We start from the raw sequence: 22,620 nt of genomic DNA on the forward strand, positions 1-22,620 counted from the left end.
AAATGTGAAGTGGAATAAGGAAAGCATTTTCAACAAGTGGTGCTGGGAAAACTGGACAGCTACCTGCAAAATAATGAACTCTGACTTTCAGCACCAGGCACAAAAGTCAGATGAAAGTAGATTAAAGACCTCAATGTCAGACCTGAATCCATAAGGCACATGGAGGAAAATGTAGGCAGGACCCTCCATGACATTGAAGCTAAAAGCATCTTTAAGGATAAAACAGCACTGAACAAGCAAGAAAGCAGATATAAACAAATGGGACTATATTAAACTAAGAAGCTTCTGCACCTCAAAAGAACCAGTGACCAAAATACAGAGAGAGCCCATGGAATGGGAAAGAATATTTACCCAATACCCATCTGATAAAGGATTAATATCCAGGATGTACAAGACACTAGTAGAATTATACAAGGAAAAAACCTCCAACCCCATAAAAAAAATGGGGAAAAGAAATGAACAGAAGTTTCCTCAAAAAATAAATACAAATGGTCAGAAGGCACATGAAAAAAATGCTCTACATTACTAATCACCAGGGAGATGCAAATCAAAACAACAATGAGATATCATCTCACACCACAGAGACTGGCACACATTCAAAAGAACAAAAGCAACCAGTGCTGGCGTGGATGTGGGGGAAAAGGGGTGCTCTTTCACCGTTGGGGGGAATGCCGACTGGTCCAGCCTTTCTGGAAAACAATATGGACAGCAAAAACTAGAAATTGAGCTTCCATATGACCCCGCAATACCACTGCTGGGAATATATCCCAAGGGTGCAAAAAAACACAGTAGAAATGACATCTGCACCTGTATGTTCATAGTATGATTTGTATGACATATGTTCATTGCAACACTGTTCACAATAGCCAGAATCTGGAAACAACCCGAGTGCCCGAGAACAGATGACTGGTTAAAGAAACTTTGGTACATCTACACAATGAAAAATACCATGAAACTCTTTAGAAGAGATGAAGTCATGAAATTTACTTATAAGTGGATGGTCATGGAGAGTATCATGCTAAGTGAAATGAGTCAGAAAGAGAGGGACAGACATAGAAGGACTGCACTCATTCGTGGAATATAAAATAACATAATATGAGACTTACACCCAAGGACAGTAGACACAAGAGCCAGGAAGATTACCCCATAGTTGGAAGCCTGTCTCATGAGCTGGGGGAGAAGGCAGCTGGGATAGAGAAGGGATCACTAAGTCAATGATGGTTGGAGGAATTAGCCAGGATGGGAGATGTGTGCTGAAAGTAGATAAAGGACTAAACGTGATGACCTCTCAGTATCTGTATTGCAAACCATAATCCCCCAAACTTGAGAGAATATGGGGGAAATTGTCTGCCATGGAGGCAGGGGGAGGGATGAGAACGGGGATACTGGGGACACTGGTGGTGGAAAATAAATGTGTACTGGTGGAGAGATGGGTGTTTGATTACTATGTAACAACTCAAACATGAAAGCTTCGCAACTGTATCTCATAGTGACTCAAAAAAAAAAAAGGAAAAAAAGACTCCAGCCTTAAAGACAGGGGTGGGGCTGGGGGGCTCGTCACTTATTCTAAACAGCATCTCAGCCCCCAGCCAACCTCCCCGTCCCCCACCCCCACCCCCTCCCCGCCCCCCCACACCCTGCACAGGTATTTCTGTCAGCAGAATGTCTGGGGCCAAGGGTGTGGACGTTGACACCCGTGGTGGTGACCGTCCCGTGACCCCGCCTAGGACCGTCCATCTCACTGTGGTCTGCTCAAAACCAAACAAGAGGAGACGGGGCCGAGACGCATGTTCTTATCTGCCTCGAGGTCATGGGAAAAATGCGGTGTTGGGAGCTGTCTCCCCAGTGCTGGCCCAGTCCGCCCGCCGGAGTCGCCAGCCAGGGACATCCAGGGCCGAGGCTGTCCGACACGGCCGCAAGCAGACGGGATTCCCAGAGGCTTCGGAGCGTCCCGGGAGAGACCAGAGTCCCTGGAGATCCTTGCACGGGGGCGAGATGGGGCCTGAGAGACGCTTCAGGGGGGGACGGCACAGACCGGGCATTTGTGAGCCCTGGGTCTGAGCCCTGCCACCGCCCGACTCCTGGGCTCTGCTGGGCGTGACCTGGTGGCCCCTGAGCACCCCAGGCTGAGTCCCGCCAGCAGGGACTTCGGGTTCATTACTCTGCACTGACTTTGGTTTATCGGGGAGGCTACACCCCACGTCCTGCGTGGCCCTCTGCCCCACCGCGGCGGCAGTGGACATCACCACAGCCTGGGGGAGGTAAGGGCAGGAAGGAGGCTTTGCCACAGCCGCCTGGGTCAGCCCTTCCCGTCCATGTGCAGGCGGGACCCTGGAGGCGGGGGCCCCTGGGGAAACGGGGACCCGCCCTAGGCTGAGGGTCGCGCTCTGCCCTTCCCGGGCCGTGCTGGCCCTCTCTACGCCTCTGACAGAGGGGACAGTGAGGCCAGCCAGGGGTGAGGGGGCGCGGGCCCTGATCGTGCTCTTACATGAGTTCTGACCGTCAGCCAGAGCCGCCTCCTCCAGTCTGTCTCCCTGCACCCACCCGCACGTTCCTTCTTGTCTTTAGGCACTCACACGCTCATTCATCTGCTCCTTCCTGCCTTCGTGCCCTCGCCCCTTTGTTCCTGCCTTCACTCACTCACTCATTCATTCATTCATTCATTCATTCATTCCTGCCTGCACTCATTCATTCATTCATCCCTGCCTATACGCATTCATTCATTCCTGCCTTCACACGCTCATTCATTCATTCATTCATTCATCCCTGCCTGCACTCATTTATTCATTCATCCCTGCCTATACACATTTATTCATTCCTGCCTTCACACGCTCATTCATTCCTGCCTTCACACGCTCATTCATTCATTCATCCCTGCCTTCACACGCTCATTCATTCATTCCTGCCTTCACCTGCTCATTCATTCATTCCTGCCTTCACACGCTCATTCATTCATTCATACCTGCCTTCACACACTCAATCATCCAGTCATCCCTGCCTACACACACTTTTCATCCATTCATCCTTGCCTTCATACACTCATTGCCCTCTGCCTCCATGTACCTTCACACACTCATTCATTCATTCATTCATTCATCCATCCCTGCCTTCATGCACTCATCATTCGGTTCTCGCTGCCTTCAGGAGTAGGGTGGTGGAAGGTGAGTGGCTGTGCTGGAGTCTGGGTGACGTTCACAGTCCCGGGGTTCAAGTCTTGGGCACTTTGGGTCTGAGAGATCTGGGCAAGTGTCCCCACTTCTCTGCGCCCCATGTCCTTACGAGGACCCAGTGTCTGGGCGGGCACACAGTGGGTGCTCATGGAGTCTGGAAAGTCATGGGGGGACCCAAAGATTTCCTTCCTTTCCCCAAAGAAGGACAGAGCAGGAAGACAGGGGGGTACCATAGTTTCCCCCCACCCCAGGGAGGGCAGAGAGCTGTCCGACTCCAAGGCAGTCTTCATTCAGGGGGCCCCGTAAGGGCACTCGGCACACACACGGCACCGACCACACCCCTCCCTGGCCTTGGTCCCTGGGCCCCAGTGCTGGGAGGAGACGCCACTGAGTCTCAGAGCCCGAAAGTGCCCACAGCCTTGCTCCATCTGGTGGGGTCACAAAGGCGGTCGGAAACAGCTGGAATCTGGAATTGCCAGCAAAAGGGGACAGGAATGGACCCTAGTGCTCATCTACCCTGAAGGGAAAAAATTCAGTCCAGAGACTTGGGTACTGGAAGCAGAGTGAGAGGGAAATGGATCACAGCAAAAGAACACCCAAGGTGCCAGCCTAGGAGAAACGGGCCCCTGGAGAGTTTGGGGCCCTGCTTTTAGTCCCACTTACTGCCAGGGGTGCCAGGCTTCAGGGGTGCTTCTGGGTAAGGGCCCCTCGGTGGCTCCCGATCAGCCCCTCCTGGGCTTTTGCATAGAAGCCGGTCACCACAAGGCTGTCTCGGCCAGAGCAGGGGGGCCCTTAGCTCGTCTCAAGGTCCTCCCCTTTCTCTCTTTTTTTAAAATTTATTTCTTTTCAATTTTTTTTTTTTTTTTGCTTTTTGGATCACACCTGGCAATGCACAGGGGTTACTCCTGGCTCTGCAGTCAGGAATTACCCCTGGAGGTGCTCAGGGAATATGGGATGCTGGGAATCGAACCCGGGTCGGCCGCGTGCAAGGCAAATGCCCTACCCCGCTGTGCTATTGCTCCAGCCCCTCTTTTTAAAATTTTATCGAATCACTGTGACATAGTTACAAGCTTTCATGTTTGGGTTACAATCTCACAATGATCAAACACCCATCCCTCCACCAGTGCACATTCCCCACCACCAATATCCCAGGTATACCCTCCCTTTCCCACCCTCCCCCTGCCTCCATGGCAGACAATATTCCCCATACTCTCTCTCTCTTTTGGTCATTATGGCTTGCAACACAGACACTGAGAGGTCTTCATGTTTAGTCCATTATCTACTTTCAGCATGCATCTCCCATCCCGACTGGTTCCACCAGCCGTCATTTTCTTAGTGATCCCTTCTCTATTCCATCTGCCTTCTCCCCTCCGCTCGTGAAGCAGGCTTCCAGCTATGGGGCAATCCCCCTGGCCCTTGTATCTGCTGTCCTTGGGTGTCAACCTCATGTGATGTTATTCTATACTCCACAAATGAGTGCAGTCCTTCTACATCTGTCCCTCTCTGACTCATTTCACTTAGCATGATACTCTCCATGTCTATCCATTTATAAGCAAATTTCATGACTCCATCTCTCCTAACAGCTGCATAGTATTCCATTGTATAGATGGACCAAAGTTTCTTTAACCAGCCATCTGTTTTAGGGCACTTGGGTTGTTCCCAGATTTTGGCTATTGTGAACAGTGCTGCAATGAACATATAGGGACAGATGTCATTTCTACTGTGCTTTTTTGCATCCTCGGGACATATTCCCAGAAGTGGTCCTCCCCTTTCTCAAACTCTTGGTCCTCCCCTTTCTCAGACTCTCTCCTCGCCCTCTCTTCCTCCTGCTCAGCCACCTGAGTGGCTGTGAAGACGTTTCATGTGGGAACCCCAGGTCCAACCTCCACCACCGCATGGTCCTGAACCAGGAGTAGCCCTGAGCTTGCCAGGTGAGGCCCCGAAACGACAAAACAAAACATAAGTAGCAACATCAAATTTCAGGGAGTCAAACCCTCTCTCCATCCAGGGCTGTGGATGCAATTTCCCCTCTGACCCCGGCCCAGGCAGGACTTGGGGTCTTGAAGTGGAGCACCGAGGTTCACTGGGGGCAGAGACCCCCAGTGCCAGGAGTGGGGGAGGGGGTCAGACACTGGGATTCGAGTCTTTCTGGGCAAGACCCTGCCCCTCCCCCACACACCATGACCAGAGGAGTTTCTTGCCTGGTGCTATTGTGGGTGTTTTGTTTTTATTTTTTATAGACCAGAACAGACGACGCAACAGACAAGGGAGGGAACAAATTCCAAGTCATGGAGCCAGAGAGCGACGGGATAGCGGGTAGGGCACTTGCCGTAGGCTCAGCTGACCCAGGCTCAGTCCCCGGCACCCCATATGGTCCCCCAAGCTTGGAGTGATCCCTGAGCACCACCGGGCTTTGCATGTGGGAACCCCAGGTCCAATCTCCGCCTCTGCGTGGTTCCCCAAATACTGAAGCAGGAGAAGCCCTCAGCACTGCCGGGTGTGACCCCCAAACAACACAGAACAAACCACAAAGCACCAGAGGGACCCCAACCCCCCAACATTTAAATTAGAAACAAATTCGGACTCACCTGGCAGATAATCCCACTGAACTCCCACCCATCTCCCAACCCCTCCCTCCACCCTGTTCCAGCCCCAGGGTGGCCCTAATTTCCTGACTCCCAGCCATGTGACCCCACCCCCTCAGACAACGGCTAAGCCCTGACCGGGTCATCCGGGGGCTGAGCTATCACGACCCCCCAAGAGGGAGACAGGGAACAGCTGGCGCGTGATCCTGGGGACCCCACCAGGCGCCAGAGCCCCGAAGGGGGGCTGAGGGGTCCGGATTGGCCTTTCCACCACCCAGCGGATATCGTGGGCCCCTCTCTGCTCAGGTCATGCCCCGCACACTCCCTGGAGTCCGTGGCACTCCCTGGCCACAGCCCCTCTGCCCTGACCCCCAAGAACTCAGATGAAGACTGTCAAGTCTCATGTGCCGGGAATGTTTCTGCTCAGGTCAGGGGGCAGACGCAAGGGCTGGAGCGCAGTTCTTGGGGCGGGGGTGGGGGTGTCCCAGGGCACCCGGCTTTGGACCCCGAACAAGCACAAACCGAGAGGGAATCCCCAACCTCGACTCTGAAGTTTCTGGAATTAGTCGAGGAAAGAAGGGACTCGTGGAAGAGACAGACAGGAGAGACCGACCCCCTTCCCTGCTTCCTGGAGCTCTGACATCACTGACGGCTCAGAGACCGCCTTCACCCAGGGGAAGGGGCAGCTGTTTCTGGCTTGAAACAAATGAGCCCCCCTGCCACCGGCCGCGGGTGGGTTCAGCACAGCCCTGACTCCCGTTTCACACCTGAGGAAAGTCCAGCCCAGAGAGGTTAAACCACGGCCCCCAAGCACCCACGGCTGGGAGGGGGGCAGAGCGGGGATACCACCCAGGGCTGCACTAACCACCAGACAACACTGCCCTGCCGGTGGTAATAACGCACGGACGCGTATAGGAACCTCGGAGCATCCTTAGGGGTGAGGGGAAAACAGCGTCAGGACTGTGATCGGGGTCTCACATGAAGGCCAGAAAGGGCCAGGCCGCTTCCCCTCAAGGCCCGCAGGGAGAAGGGGCCCCGGGAGGGCTTTGATTCCTTAGTTCTACTCCTCCCGTACTCAAGCCTCAGCATCTAGGCCCCCCTGTGATCCCCCCAGACCCTCCTGCCGAGTCGGGCTCCCCGAACCCTAAGGGAAAGAGCACAGATGCCGCCTCCCCCCCCCAAGCCTGGTGCCAGGCCCCCAGCCTCCCCCGCTCTAGCCTCAGTGGGCCTCACTCTGGGCAGCTGAGAGGCCCCTGGCACCAGGGCCCCGGCCAGAGCAGATGGACGGGAACAAATATTTTATACCCCGCAGCTGCCGCCATAAACACAGGATCCGCCTGGACGTTGCCGGGGGGGGGGGGGGGGGGGGGGCGGGCGGAGAGCAGCTGCGGGCACCCCCTCCTCGGCCCTGCGGCCAGCCCCAAATCCTTCCTGCTATTCCGGAGCAGCCAAGGAATCTTGAAATGAAAACCTCGTGAAGAAAAGAAAAAAAACCCTAATAAAAAAAAATCACAGCCCCACTCCAGACAAGACCTCCCAGCCCCTCCCCCAACACAGCGCAGAGGAGCGGAAACAGGCTCCGCCACCCGCCCGCCCACCACCCACCGCCGGAGACTCGCTGACCCGCTTGGCTTCAGGGGGGTCCCGGCCCTGGCTGGCTCCCAGATGCCCCAGGATAAAGGGAGTCACTGGTCGCAATCAGGGGGTCCGAGACCCTCTGGTCCATAGCGGTTCCACGATTTCAAGTTCAATGATCTGGAGCCAGAGTGAGAGAACAGGAAATGCGCTTGTCTGGCGTGCAGCTGACCCGGGTTCGAACCCTCTCCATCCAGATTGTTGGATTTTAGTTCTAAACTTTTTTTTTTTTTTACAGATAAATCACTGTAGCACTGCAGCACTGTCATCCCATTATTCATCAATTTGCTCGAGCGGGCACCAGTAATGTCTCCATTGTGGGACTTGTTGTTACTGTTTTTGGCATATCGAATCTGCCACGAGGAATTTGCCAGGCTCTGCCGTGTGGGCAGGATACTCTAAGTAGCTTGCTGGGCTTTCCAAGAGGGACGGAGAAATCGAACCCGGGTCGACCATGTGCAAGGCAAACACCCTACCCACTGTGCTATAGCTCCAGTCCTTTACAGGTAAAAGAAAAAAAAATACATTTTATTTCATCAAAATCAAAAATTTGTGTATATCAGGTACACTACCAAGAGAATTGAAAAGCAATCCACCCAATGGGAGAAAATATGTTTAAATGTTTGATCTGATAAGAGATGAACTAACTATTTATGTAAATAGTTATATATATATAAATGAATTAACTATCAGTAAATAGTTAATAAAACTACTACCAATTTTGATAAAATTTGTAATACCAACTATTACCAATGTCAATAAAAACTTTACCAATTTAAAACAAGGCAAAGATGTTAAATGGCATTTCTCCGAACAAGATACATAGATTGTTAGCGAACACTTGAAAAGATGCTCAGTGGGGACCAGGAAGGTAGAACAGCAGCTATGGCACTGTAGCCAGCTCAGTACCTGACATGACATACGGCTCCCTGCAACCACTCCAGGTGTGCCCCACCCAACAACAAAAAGGATGCTCAATAGCTTATGTTACTAAGGAAGTTCTAAACAATTTAGGCTTAACATTGGTTAGCCTTTTTTTTTTTTTTCCTATGGCCATACCACCCTGAATGCACCCAATCTCGTCTTTTTTATTTTTTATTTTTATTTTTTTGCTTTTTGGGTCACACCTGGCGATGCACAGCAGTTATTCCTGGCTCATGCACTCAGGAATTACTCCTAGTGGTGCTCAGGGGACCATGTGGGATGCTGGGAATCGAACCTGGGTCGGCCGCATGCAAGGCAAACGCCCTACCTGCTGTGCTATTGCTCCAGCCCCTGGTTAGCCTTTTCTCCTCTGACCCTTCTCCTCCACCGCAAGGAGCCTAGGGTTACTGAGTCACACCCATCACAGTGCTCCCGAGGCACTTCCCTTCCTCCGTGTTTGCCTTGAACTTCTCCTCGGTGCTCTCCCCCCTTATCTGTGAATCACTCACTCCCCCTAGGCAGTGCCTGTGACTTGTAGAGTCAGATTCTTCAGAGATCTCCGGTTTTGTACTTGTAAGCGGAATATTGCTTCTCTCTTTCCCTTATGGCATCGTTTACTTTGGAGCAACGTCCTTTTTGTACGGACACAGGAAGAGAAACGTTAAGCTTACAGAGTGGCTCTCCTGGGGACATCTCGCTCTAGATCCCAGACACCAGGTTAGTCCTTCCTAATCCCTGCAGAGTCCTTGTCCGGTCACTTCTCCTTGGGTCATGACAGAATTTGTCCATCACTCGGCTCTTAACTAATTACAAGTTTTATGGCACTTGGCCTGTCCCATTTCGATGCTAGGGTAGCTTGCCATTTGCCCTGGGTCCATCCGGTCTCTTCGACAGGACCCTGCTTCTGGGGTGCTAGGAACTAAGGGTAACTGAGGCTAAGTCAAGTGAATAAGACAGACGTCCAGGAGTAAATATTATTCGGGGCCAATTAACTCCCAAGTTATCAAAGCATAGCATTAACTGCCTGCCTGTGTCTGTCCAAAAGGGACATTGCAGGGCTGGCGTGATAGCACAGCAGGGAGGGCGTTTGCCTTGCACGTGGTCGACCCGGGTTCAATTCCCAGCATCCCATAGGATCCCCGAGCACCGCCAGGAGTAATTCCTGAATGCAGAGCCAGGAGTGACCCCTGTGCATCGCCAGCTGTGACCCAAAAAGCAAATAAATAAATAAATAAATAAATAAATAAATAAAAGGGACATTGCTCTAAGTAACCTAAGCTCCTTGGGGTGGAGGAGAAGGGTTGGAGGAGAAACAGCCAGCCAATGTTAAACCAAAAATGTTCAGAACTATAATCCAACACCAGATGGTCCCCTGAGCCGTCCAGGAGTGATCCCTGAGCACCTCCAGGTGTGGCCCCAAAACCAACATCAACAACAGCAAAACTCCACCGGCTGGCCGTGTAGCCGTGGGTGAGTTCTCTGTCCACGTGTCTCCTCCATACCCGGGGAGGTCAGCTCCTTCCTTCAGAAGGGTGAGAGCAAGAGAGGAAACACCTTCTGTGGATCATGGTCGGTTTCTTCGGAAGAGCCCGGGCTGAAACCAACCCCAGGCCCATCCACAGGGCAAAAAGAAAAAAAAAAGGAATTTGTGACCCCCACTCTCCCCGCTCGCCCAAACAAGGGAATACTGCAAAGATGCCTAGAATTGATACAATTCCATCCATCTCCGAACACTTGCCTGTGTGTTCCTGTGTGTCTGTGTGTCTGTATGTCTGTGTGTCTGTGTGTTTGTGTGTGTCTGTGTCTGTCTGTCTGTGCATCTCTGTGTGTCTGTGTGTCTATGTGCCTGTGTGTGTGTGGGCCCCAGGCGTGTCCGGAGAGAGGGGGGACAGACCCCAGGCCTCTCTGCATGTGGCCCTGCCATCGGGGCTGAATTGTCTGCCTGCCACCCCTCAGAGACTCAGTTGAGGGTCTGCGTGGGACTGGGAGAAATGGGCCCGAGAGGCAGGGATGTGCGTGAGGCCACATGGCCGTGCAGGGCGGCCCCGACAGGAGTGAGCCCAGGGGCTGAACCCCCTCCTCCAAGCCAGGGGGCCAGGCCCAGTGCCCAGCTGGGGCAGCCCGGAGACCCCAGTCCTCTCCACCCGCTCCCGCTCAGGCCCCACCCGAGTGCCCGGCGGAAGGGGCGCCCGGGCAGGGACCCTCTACTCCCACCCTCAGTGTGTGTGTGTGTGTGTGTGTGTGTGTGTGTGTGTGTGTGTGTGTGTGTGTGTGCTCCTCTCCCCCTTCCCAGGCAGAGCAGCTGTGCACGTTTACAAGCCCCGGACAGTGGAGGTCTGTTCAGGCCCTGGCAGCTCCCCCATCCCTGGGACCCCCATCCCCACCCGCAAGCCTCCGCCCGCAACCCCCTCACGGACCTGAGGACACTTCCCAGGGGGCGAAGCTGCCAGGGGACCCTGCACACACTCACACACTCACACTCACTCACACACACACACTCATACACTCACACTCACTCACACACACTCATACACTCACACACACTCATACACTCACAGTGACATCCACTCACACACACTCACACTCACACACAATCACACACTCATACACTCACACACTCACACTCACTCACACATTCACACACACTCATACACTCACAGTGACATCCACTCACACGCACACACTCACTCACACACTCACACTCACATTCACTCACTCACACATACTCACACACTCACAGTGACATTCACTCACACACTCACACACACACTCACTCACACACACACTCACATTCACTCATACACTCACACACACTCATACACTCACAGTGACATCCACTGACACACTCACACACATTTACTCACACACTCACACTCACATTCACTCACACACTCATACACTCACAGTGACATCCACTCACATACACACTCATTCACACTCACACACTCACACTCACACTCACTCACTCACACACTCTCTTGCTCGTCCGCTCACACACACACACACGCGCGCACTCTTACACTCACCCCCATGGTCCCTCACTCCCACGCTCTCAGGCTCAGCCAGGGAACAAAACGGCAGGACCCTGCGGAGAGCTGTGGAATCTGGCCCCTGGCTTCACCTCTCTGGGCCCCAGTGTCCCCATCCCGGACCCGGGAGGCCCCGTTCCGGCCTGCAGGGAATGCGGGGGCGGGGGGACGGTAGCACCCAGGCCCTAGGGTGGCGCCTCACTCACTGCCAGTGTCGAGGGTCCTGGGGCCCAGGGGTCTGTGCCAGGAGCAACGGGTGGGGGCAGCAGGCAAGGTGAGGGGGGCGATGGCCATGATTCGCATCAGCTGCCCTGTCGCCAGGGGCGGGAATGAGGGCTGTCCCCTGGGGGGCCCTGCTGAGCGTGCTGGGTGCGGGGAAGGGGGGACACGGAGTGGGGAGCTGGGACCCTCATATTCAACAGCCTCCCCCAGGATCCAAGTTCGCCTGCCTTGGACCTGGGTTGGGTCTGTCGGGGGCACCTTTCAGCCTCACCTCAGCTCCGAGGACCCCCTCCCCCAGCTCTCAGGATGGGAGCACTGGCCCGGCAGAGGGACTGGCAAGCGTCCCCTGCCACCGCCCCCGCTGCGTCCCCTCCCCCTACCCGCGCCCCGGGCACTCAGAGCAACAGCCCGGCTGTTCCAGGCAGACGGAGGCTGGCCCTGCCCCACCCCCTCGGGGAGCCGGCCTTTGTTAGGAAACCTGACCCCAGCCCCCCTCCAGGGCCGGGGTCGCCCCCTCCACTGGCCACGGCCACATCTGGACGGCAGCTGGCGGCTGGGCAGCAGCCGCGCAGATCTGATCATCAAAGAGGAGGAGGAGCCTGGGGGCGCAGGGGGCGGGGTCGTTCCCTCCCCCGCACTCTGGGAGCCCTTGGGAGCCTTAGGAACAGCGGGGTCGAGGGTCGAGGGTCGCGGGGACCAGGGTCCCGTGACCCCGTCTCCTGTAGGCTGGGGAGGAGAGCGGGGTGCACAACAAGCTCTGCCCTCCACCCCACCCCGTGTCTGTTCACCCGGATGTGTCTCTCCCCCACCCCCCTGCCTGCAGTTCCCATCCCCCACCCCCACCCCAACTCTCAGCAAATTTGCCCCCTCCAAAGCAGTGAGACTCAGGCCACTAGAAAGGTTTATTGCGCTGACAGTCACATCTCAGCCCTGCGGACGATGGCCACAGAGGGGGTGGGAGTGGCTAACCCAGGGATGGGGGAAAGGAAACCCCACCCCCAAATGTCAGGACGGGGCTGAGCGCCTGCGGAGAAGGAGTCTGAGTGCAGGGTGAAGGAGAGGAGGGAGCAGACAGCGAGGGGCCCAGCCCCCCCCACGGTTTTCCCCCAGCCCTGAGGAGGCTCCCCCCCAGGGGGGACCCCTCATCACAGTCTCCCCCACCCTTAGGTGAGGGACTCACCCCCGGGCAGGGATGATACAGGGACACAGGGATGATACAGGAAGAGGCCCCGAGCCCCCCCCCAAACGCAGTCTGGACCAATCAGAAAGTGGTGGTGGGTGCCCGGCCAGGCCTGAGTCTGTAGCCAGCAAAGATGCAGAGGAGACAAGGCCCGTCCCAGGTGGGGCCCTGCTGCGGGGCTCGCGGGAGGTTGGGGGCTCAAGGGCAGCTCAGACCTTCCTCGCTGGAGTACCAGCGGGCACGCCACTGGGGAAAGGCTCCTCCCCCCCCCCCCGCACCTCCCCCCCCGCCCCGGGTGCTGCTCTTAGAAGCTTCTGGGTGAGTCCTGCCCAGGAGCCTCCGTGTCGTCGGGGCTGGGGACGGCCCCTGAGCAGGGGAGCGGATGCTGACGTCAGGGGCACCCCCTTCCCTTGTTTCCCCGCCCCCCCCCGCCAGCGCAGCTGATTTCCTGGGTCCATCGGTCACGGGGCCGTGTCCCTCTCCCACCTGCTCCCCAGCGGCTGGGGCTGGGCTGGAGGTTTGTGGGGGGTCTGGGGCAGGCTCGGGGTGTTGGGGTCCGAGGACAGGCTCCAACCTGGCCCACAGAGGTGCCTTCCGGCCCGACTGTCAGGGGGGCTGCTTAGACACTGGGGGGGACAGTGCTGGGTTCACAGGGGCTGTCGGGGGGGGCCGCCGCTCCCCCGGCCTCCTGGGCTAGCAAGGGGACGGCTTCGGGCTCCCCTGGGCCTTCTCCGGCCTCCGGGCCTCCAGCCTCTGGCCCTGCTGAGCCCGGCTCGGCGGACGCCTCCTCCTGGGCCCTGCCCTCCCCGCGGGCTGCGTCCCCACTGCCTGAACCCACCCTGGCCGGGGACTTGAGGTTCTGGGTGGCAGCCAGGATGTCAGCCTGCAGCTGCTGGGAGGAGTCCAGAGCCTCCTCGGGCCGGCCGGCAGGAGGCTTGTCGGGGACCTCGCTGAAAGCCCGGGGGCCCCCGGCCCGGTCGCTCTGGTCCACGTACTTCCTCTTGGGGAAGGACGAGGGGTAGTAGGCGGATGCCTTGTGCCTCTGGCGGGTGATGAGGGCGGCGCAGACGATGAACATCATCAGGAAGACGAGGGAGCCCACCACGGCGATGAGCATCACGTACTGGCGGAAGAAATCCTTGATGCCGTCCAGCAAGTTGGTGGGCGGCCGGGGGCCCGCCAGGACCGTGGGCCGGGGCCCCAGGGGCGTGGGACTGAGGGCCGGGGTCCGGGCCGCCGCCGGTGGCAGGCTCGGGGAGGAGGCCGACGAGCCCTCGGCCTCCCCGCTGCCCCCCAGGTCTTCCAGTAAGGCGGCCGGGAGGGGCACGGAGTAGGCGGCCCCCGCCAGGGCCCGAAGTAGCAGCAGCAGCGTCAGGATGAGGCCCGAGACCACCATCGCGCCTGGGACCTGCAGGGGAAGCCGAGCCGGGGAGGTCAGAGTGGGGAGGTCAGAGTGGGGAGGTCAGAGGGGGCTCCGGGGCGGGGGGGGGGCCGGGGGGCGCTCCGGGCCCTCAAGGCGGTGCAGGGTGTGTGTGCCGTGTCCTCGCGAGAATGTTCCGGAGAGGCGGAAGGGCCGTGTGCAGGCTTTGCACGTGGACGACCCAGGTTGGGTCCGGGGCACCGTGTGGTTCCGTGGGTACCGTCAGGAGCGACCCCCGGGCAGAGTAGGTGCCCAGTGCACCTGGTGTAGACAGAGAGACAGAGACAGACAGAGAGAGACAGAGACAGAGACAGAAAGAGAGAGAGAGAGAGAGAGAGAGAATCACCCCAGAGGAAGCTTAAAGCCCAACACCAACAGTCCCTTCCTGGCTGTGTGCCCCTGGGCGAGCAGCTGTCCATCTCTGGGCCTCTTGCTGGCCTGTTCCATGGACACAGTGCTGGCGCCTGTCCACCCGCCACCGGAAGCGTTCTAGAAAGGACGGCTTCCTGCCCCGGCCCGAGCCTCTCCCCGTTCAACGTTCAACGGGGCCCGTTGGCTCACACTCAGGCTTTACACCTGCACCCCCCACCCCTGCCTCCGCGTCCCTCGAACCCCAGGCCTCTCGACAGCCTCTCAGGAGGGACGCAGAGCTCCGTCGGGCACCCTGGCTGAGATCCTGGGCTGCTCCCAGGAAGAAAGGACCGCATCCCCCTGGAGGGATGGCCGGCTTGGCATGGAGGCACTCACCGTGCACGTGGCTGACCGAAACCGGAGCCCCTGGCATCCCACCTCTGCCCAGGGCCGCTCCTGAGCACGGAGTCAGGAGTAGCCCCTGAGCACTGTCGGATGTGATCGCTAAACACAGAGCAAGGAATAAGCCCTGAGCACCCACGGGTGTGCCCCCCCCAAAACCAAAACCAGAAAAACGAGCCATTTTATGGCCGGCCAAGTATGGGGGGCGGGGAGGGGCAGCCCAGAGGTGCTCAGGGCTTGCTCCTGGATCTGTTCTCAGGACTCACTCCTGAGTTTTGGGAACCGCACAGGGCACTGGGGATCAAACCCAGGCTGGGTTGCACCCAGCAAGGCAAGCGCCCACCCTGCGGTACCATCTCTCCAGGCCTGGCCAAGGACCTTTCTGGCACTCCTGGAAGCTTCCTACCTGACAGCCTGAGCAAAGTGCTCTCATCAGCCCCTTTCCCGGGGTGAAAACTGAGGCCCCAAGAGGAGAAGCCCTGGGATCTGGGAGACATGAAGGTGGGACTGAGTCATAGAGAAGCTGATGGAGGCCCCCTCCTCCAAGAAGCCCTCCATGGCCCCTTCCCTAGAAGACCTGGCTGTTAGACCCCCCACCCCCAGGCCCTCTGAGCTCAGGGCATGGCTCAGGGAGAGGCCGGAAGGACCTACTGGCCAAGGCCTGGGACCCGGCCCCCGTGAGCACCTCTAAGTAGCAGCCAGGGGAGCCCACGGCACCCTCCCTCGGGGAGAGGCAGCTCGGACGGGAACCCCAGGGCCCCACGGCCCGGACAGCCCAGCTGGCCGGCGTCTCCCTTGCAGTCCCGGTGTAGGGAGGAGCGAGTTTCCAAACCGCCCGTCATTTAGGGACGAGGGGGACAAAGACGGAAACCACCTTCGTCCACCGCCAGGACTCAGTCAGCCCAGCGGGGGGGGGGGGGCAGCCAGGGCCACCCTGCCGAGACCCTCTCCCAGCCCTGGGCTGGGCCCCGGCCAGCAGCACCTTCCGGCAGCTCCGACGGGGGACAGCGCTGGCCTCGGGGGTCCCCACACAGCAGGCACCGAGCAGGGCCGCCCGCCCAGCGCGGAGGCACACGCTGAAGGCACCCCACGGGCATCCACACAGATCACCCAGGGCCACAGGCTGCTCGCCACTCTGCTGCCATGCCCGCCACTGTCCAAACCACAGATGCCCGGGGACAGGCACCAGCACTGTGTCCACGGGACAGGCCAGCTAGAGGCCCAGAGACGGACAGCTGCTTGCCCAGGGGCACACAGCCAGGAAGGGTCTGTTGGTGTTGGGCTTTAAGCTTCCTCTGGAGTGATTCTCTCTCTCTCTCTCTCTCTCCCTCTCTTTCTGTCTCTGTCTCTGTCTCTCTCTGTCTCTGTCTCTCTGTCTCTTTCTTTCTGTCTCTCTGGCTCTGTATGTCTTTCTCTGTCTCTGCCTTTTTCTCTCTCTGTCTCTGTATCTCTCTGTCTCTGTCTCTCTGTCTCTGCCTCTATCTCTGTCTCTCTCTGTCTGTCTCTCTGTCTCTGTCTCCCTGGCTCTATCTTTCTCTGTCTCTCTGGCTCTGTCTGTCTTTCACTGTCTCTGTCTGTCTTTCTCTCTCCCTCTCTCTGTCTGTCTCTCTTTGTTTCTGTCTCTCTGGTTTTATCTTTCTCTCTGTCTCTCTGTCTCTGTCTCTTTCAGTCTCTGTCTCTATCTTTCTCTCTGTGTGTCTGTCTTTCTTTCTGTCTCTACCTCTCTGACTCTCTCTGTCTCTGTCTTTCTCTCTCTCTCTCTGTCTCTCCCTGTCTATCTCTCTGTCTCTGTCTCTACCTCTCCCCCACTCCTGGTCTGGTCAAACCGGAAGTGAGCCCTCCCAGACCCCGCCTTCCCTGGCACCTGTCAGCTCCAATCTCGGGGTCCCTGTCCCACCTGCCGCTTCCCTCCCCCCATCTCCAGTCCTGCCCGAAGGCGGGTTCCTGAGCTTTCGGGGGACACAGGGACAGCTGAGCTGGAGTGCGGGACTGGGGTCTGCGCCCCGCCAGGACCTGTGGGGAAGCCAGCCAGGCCCTGCCCCAGGGCTGCGCCCGCAGCTGCTCATGTGGGGGCGGGTCAGGAGCCCAGCGGCAACCGCAGCAGCCACAGCCGGCTGGCCCAGGGCCGACAGGGACGCGGGCGCCCTGGGAAAAAGCAGCTTCTCCCCCACGGAGGGAAGGCCGGACACACACCGTCTCACACACACACACACACACACACACAGAGTCACACACACTCACACACTCACACACACACAGTCACACAGTCACACATACTCACACACACGGTCACACACTCATACACATACTCACACACACTCATACACATACTCACACACTCACACACACACAATCACGCAGTCACACATACTCACACACACGGTCACACACACTCATACACATACTCGCACACTCATACACAGTCATGCACACTCACACACACACAGTCACACATACTCACACACACAGTCACACACACTCATACACACACTCACACACTCATACACAGTCACGCACACTCACACACACAGTCACACACTCATACACTCATACACGCAAACACACACATTTATGCACACACCCCCTACACCATGCACTTATATGCAGCACGCACACACTCGAACATGAGTGCACACATACACACGCACACACACACACACACACACACACAGAGGCAGCACCTCTGTGCCCTGGAGTGCTGGAGCCTCTGTTGCCCCCCCAGGCCCCCACCCCCACTGGCTCTGACCCTGGGCCCTGCACCCCTCCAGCCCCTGGGGGGAAGGCTGGGGGCGTCTCCCCAGCCTGGCTGTGGACTCGGGGGGCCCCTCTCTTCGCCCAGAGGCAGCTGCACCCGGGCCTGGGCTCTGCCCGTGTGTGCTCGGCCCCTGAGCCCACACCCGTGTTTGCTCCCTGGGGGCCCCAGAGGGCCAGAGCCCGCAGCGCCCGCGGGGAACTAGTGGCCCCACTGCGAGCCGGGCCCCAGCCCGCCCGGCTCCTGCCCGGGTTTGCTGATTTAGGAAGTGCCCCCCCGCCCCGCTCCCAGGGGTCCTCCAGGCCTGACTGAGCCCCAGGCCCTGGACGGGGCAGCCCTGAAGCCCGGCTCCCACCGCGGCCCTCAGGGAGGGGTCCGGCCCAAACGGAGTGCAGCACCCCCGGCCAGGGCAGCTGAGGACAACCTCGGCCCTCGGGGAGAAGGGGGTCCCCGAGGGTCACGTTTCACAGGCGCAGACAACGGGGGGACGACACGTGATGCAGGCACACAACACACACAGCCGCGCACGGCACAACAGCCCCTCGCACTGTCTGCCCGGACAAACAGAGCCCCCGAGGACACGCCACAGGGGGCTCACACACACACACACACACACACACACACACACACAGACACGCCACAGGGGGCTCACACACACACAGACACGCCACAGGGGGCTCACATACACTCATACACACACAGACACGCCACAGCGCGCTCACACACACACACACACACAGAGACACGCCACAGGGGGCTCACACACACACACACATACACACACGGACACGCCACAGTGGGCTCACATACACTCACACACACACAGACACGCCACAGGGGGCTCACACACACGAACACACCACGGAGAGCACACACATGCACTGTCCCGTCCACACCGCCCTCCTCATGACCCCAGGATCCAGCACCCTCTGGAGACAGCACCTCTCCTGCACCAAGCCCCGGAGTGCGCACACACACACACACACACACACACACACACACTCTCTCTCTCCCCACTCCGCTGACCCAGCCCCAACACCGAACACCACACACTCACTGTCCTCCACACAGAGCCTTACCGCGCGCGCGCGCACACACACACACACACACAATCGCAGCAGCAGCAGCAACCTCCAACTTGGCTACCCCCAGAGACGCCCCCCGGTGCTGGTGGGGGCTCGCGGTCGCCCACTCCGGGCCGGGCCGGGGACAGAGGAGGCAGAACTCACCGTGCGGCTCAGCGGGTGTCTCGCCAGGTGGTGCTCCCGGCAGTGCCGCGCTCTCTGCCGCGCTGCCGCGCCTCGGCCAGCTTGATTTCATTAAAAGAGTTGGGTGGGGACACGGGGGCGGGGCCGCGGCCACACACAGCCCCCCTGCCCCGGCTCCCGGGCGCCCCTCCACGCTCCGGCAGGGAAGCCCAGACACTTCCTCCCGCAGCCGCCTGGGCGGGCGGGGCGGGCCAGGCGGCCGGCCCGGGCAGCCAAGCCCAGCGCCGACCCCTGGCGGGGCGGGGGTCAGGGAGGCCCAGGGGCCCTGGAGTTCGGGAAAGTTCCCCGTCCTTGTCCCAGCCGTGACTCAGGCTTTCCGAGGCGCGGGGCGCAGAGTGGGAGCTGGGGCCTGTTTACGGGAAGGCAGCGACCGAGGCCAGTCCTGGCGGCCGCCATTGGGCCAGGATCAGGCCTCAGTTTCCCTGCTGGCAGAGGGGAGGAGGTTTCCCGGCTCCCTGGGGCTAAGAGAGTCACTAGAACAGAGGTCATGGCCCTGATGGGGAAACTGAGGCTGGGGCTTCGCCTCTGGCTGACCCCGCCTTCCTTCCTGCAGGCCCTCAGCCTGCGGTGCTTACTGACCCAGAGTGCTCCTGGTACAGTGCTCAGGCCCCAGAGGCAAATCAGTCCCTGCTCGTCGTGTGGAGCTGCTGACTTCCGGGGAGAAGCATCCACAGGGGAACGACAAGACAGAAGGGGCAGGGGAGAGGCCAGACACGGCGGGGGGCGGGGGTCCGCCACGGCGTGAACAGAAACTGGCATCGGGAGGCAGCAGCCGGGGGCCCCTCAGGAGCAGCCTGGGAGAGACCTGCAGGGCAGCGTGACAGAGACTGACACACGTGCACATGCTTTATGCATGCACAGCACGCACATGAGTGTACATGCACCCACAGTACATACATGCACAAATCCTTGTACACAGGGACACACACAGTCATAGGCACACACACACACATCTGTGCGCAGACTTGCTTGGCCGGGGAGATCTCACAGCACCTTGGTTGTTAACTTCTCTGGACGCCACCAGGGGTGACCCCTGAGCACTGTCAGGTGTGGCCCCACAAAAAAAAAAACACAAGTATGCATACACAAGTGCATGCACACATATGCACGCATGCACGTGTTTGTACACACAAATCGCACATACATGCACACAAGTATACATACACATGCATGCCTGCACACATGCACACATGAACAAAGTATAACACGTACATAGAAGTGTGCCCATGCTCGCACACAGTCACACACATTCATACACACACACACAATCATACATACACACAACCCATCGCACGGTGCAGGGGATAGGCGCTATCCTCCAACAGACTCACACATACAAGCAGACACACACACTATACACAATTATACACTCACACGTGCAGAAGCACACGTGCCTCCACGTGCCCAGAAGCTTGTTGTGGCAGCGGGCCAGGAAGTGCCAGCCCTCCTGCCCCGCCCCAGGGAGCCAGCCAGGCTCTGCCCTGACCTTCCACACGTGTCATGGCACACACCACACACACAGACACGCACCAGGCACCATGCTCACGCCACTCAGGTGCCATACAAACACAGGGTACACTATGCACTCGTGTCACACACCCCCGGGGAGGCAGAGCACAGGCGCCCCGCTCTGGTCTGTGGCATGAGTGGGAGCAGGCCCCCCGGCCCCCGAGCACACGCTGCCTGCCCCCTCAGGGGCCCCTGCACATGTTCATGGAACTGATGGAGGAGAAGGACCTGCACATTGATGACACACTAACCACAGTCTGGGCTGACAGCTGGGACGGGGCCATCCAGGGGGGGCTCATCTGAGTTCAGGCGGTTTCGCTAGAGCAAAGCAGCCGGTGAAGACGATGAGGAGGTGTTTGGGTGGCAGGATGCAAGAGGCTCTCAGCGCGTGCAAAGGCCCTGAGGTCACCAAGGCCAGTGCCTTCCAAGCGGTTCCTGACTATAATGCAACAGGCCCACGGGGACCAGAAGTGTCTCCTGTACGGGGCACCACCGTCAGGCCACAAGCAGGACGAGGGCCAGAACACCGGTGCCTAGTGCGTGCTCGCTGGTGTGTGAGCAACGCTCTGGTGCAACGCTCTGGTGCTACCTGCACGTGCCGGACTATCTACACGGTCCACAGGCTCTCGGGCTACAGCCCCCATAGCTGCCGTGCCTCCCCGAGGGCCTCACAAGCTGCCGTCTCTGCTCCAGAGGCTGCCGTGGCACCGGGCCTGGCCGGGCCTCCTGCCCGCACCACTGCCCCCGCTCCGAGCCGGCTTGCAGCTCCAGGGCCGAGAGCAAACACCCGTCCCTCGGCCAGGCCAGGCCGTGCAGGGACGTGGGGACCCGCCCTGAGCCGGGACCCAACCCCACCGAGCGCCCGGCCAGGGAGGAGGCAGCCGGGGCTGGGGGAGGCTGGCGCCCCCGCAGGCGGCTGCCAGGAGCTTCCCCAGAGCAGCGGCCCAGCCGCCTCTGCCCAGCTCCAGCCTCTCGTGGCTTCCCGCCACGTCTAATGACACAGGCCCCGAGCCACTGGGGCCTGCCCGAGGGCAAAAATACCCCGGGGCCCTTCATGTGGCCAGAGACCTGGGCTGCGCCCACCCGGCCACCCCGCCTCAGAGGGAACACGGGGGGGGGGGGGTGCTGCTCCCCCCGCCCCCGCCGGCTTCCACCATGAGTGGGCCCCGGGGGAGGCAGCGAGGGCGTTACCTGAGCAAGCCAGGGCGCCAGAGGTGCTGGGAGACAGGTTCCCCACCTGTAACCTGGAGCCGCGCACTTGCTCCCCAACACAGTGCTCCCGCTCTGCCCCCGCCGCTCCCCCGGCCAGAAGCACCAGCACGCCGATGTTATAAGACTGTGCGCCCAGCTTGGGACTCACCCGACACCACCTCCAGGAAGCCTGCCCATAAGTCTCAGCCTCCAGGGAGGACAGTTCTGCCCTGTCCTGGCTCCCCATTGGCCGTGCTGCTCTGAGCCTCTCAACGCCGTCCCTCCCCCCACGCCCCCCCGCCCCCGCCCACTGCGGCCTGGAACACAGCAGGTGCTCAATAAATACCCACTCTCGCCCAATGGGCGAGAGGGTTGGGCGACTCTAGCTCAGGCTGCCCGCTGAAGATGGGGAAACTGAGTCACAGAGAGGCGAGGCACTGACGCTGCTCTGCTTCGCATCACTCCTACATGGGGACATCCCAGACTCTGCCTGTCCTGGCGCATGCCTAGCAGGGGAGAAGTGAGAAACAAGAGCACTGGCCCAGCCCTGGGGGTGGTGATGAGACAGAAAGGGTGGGGGGTAGTCACGTTGCCGAGTCTCATCACTGCCCTAGCGAGGGCAGTGGGGCTGGACTCTGACAGGAGCAGGAGCAGGAGAGGGGAAGCGACAGCAGGAGTTTCCTGGTCTGTGCAAAGGCCCTGGGGTGAGAAAGGGCTTGGCATGAGAATCCCATGCAGGAGGGGGCCATTTATGGTGATCTCTTCAAACCAACAATGGCACAGAGCTTGGTCACTGGGAAATCTGCGTGAGCTCTGGGCCCTGGCCCTCCCTCAAGGGTTGACCTCTGCCTCAGTTTCCCTCCTGCACTCAGGATGTGTGAGCAAGGGCACTTCCGAGCCCTGTTGTCCCTATAAGTCCCAAGTCAGTTTTCCACTTGTCGCTCTACCTGTGCGCCCACTCTACCAGTAAGGGCACTCCCAC

General features: G+C 58.9%; 1 protein-coding gene across 1 annotated transcript; it reads right to left on the reverse strand.

The window, feature by feature from the left end:
• Positions 1-13,052: 13,052 nt before the first annotated feature.
• On the reverse strand, positions 13,053-19,027 carry TMEM119 (transmembrane protein 119). Its single transcript, XM_004615591.2, has 2 exons — positions 18,900-19,027; positions 13,053-14,153 (listed from the first exon to the last, which is right to left on the reverse strand). Exon 2 carries the CDS (start codon positions 14,139-14,141, stop codon positions 13,365-13,367), a length of 777 nt encoding a protein of 258 aa, XP_004615648.2. The 5' UTR covers positions 14,142-14,153; positions 18,900-19,027; the 3' UTR covers positions 13,053-13,364.
• Between the last annotated feature and the right edge of the window lie 3,593 nt (positions 19,028-22,620).

Source organism: Sorex araneus, chromosome 9 (genome assembly GCF_027595985.1).
Source record: "Sorex araneus isolate mSorAra2 chromosome 9, mSorAra2.pri, whole genome shotgun sequence".
Lineage (NCBI taxonomy): Eukaryota > Metazoa > Chordata > Mammalia > Eulipotyphla > Soricidae > Sorex > Sorex araneus.

Excerpts from the sequence above, each read along its gene's own strand:
- TMEM119 (XM_004615591.2), bottom strand. The coding sequence starts at position 14,141 with ATGGTGGTCTCGGGCCTCATCCTGACGCTGCTGCTGCTACTTCGGGCC.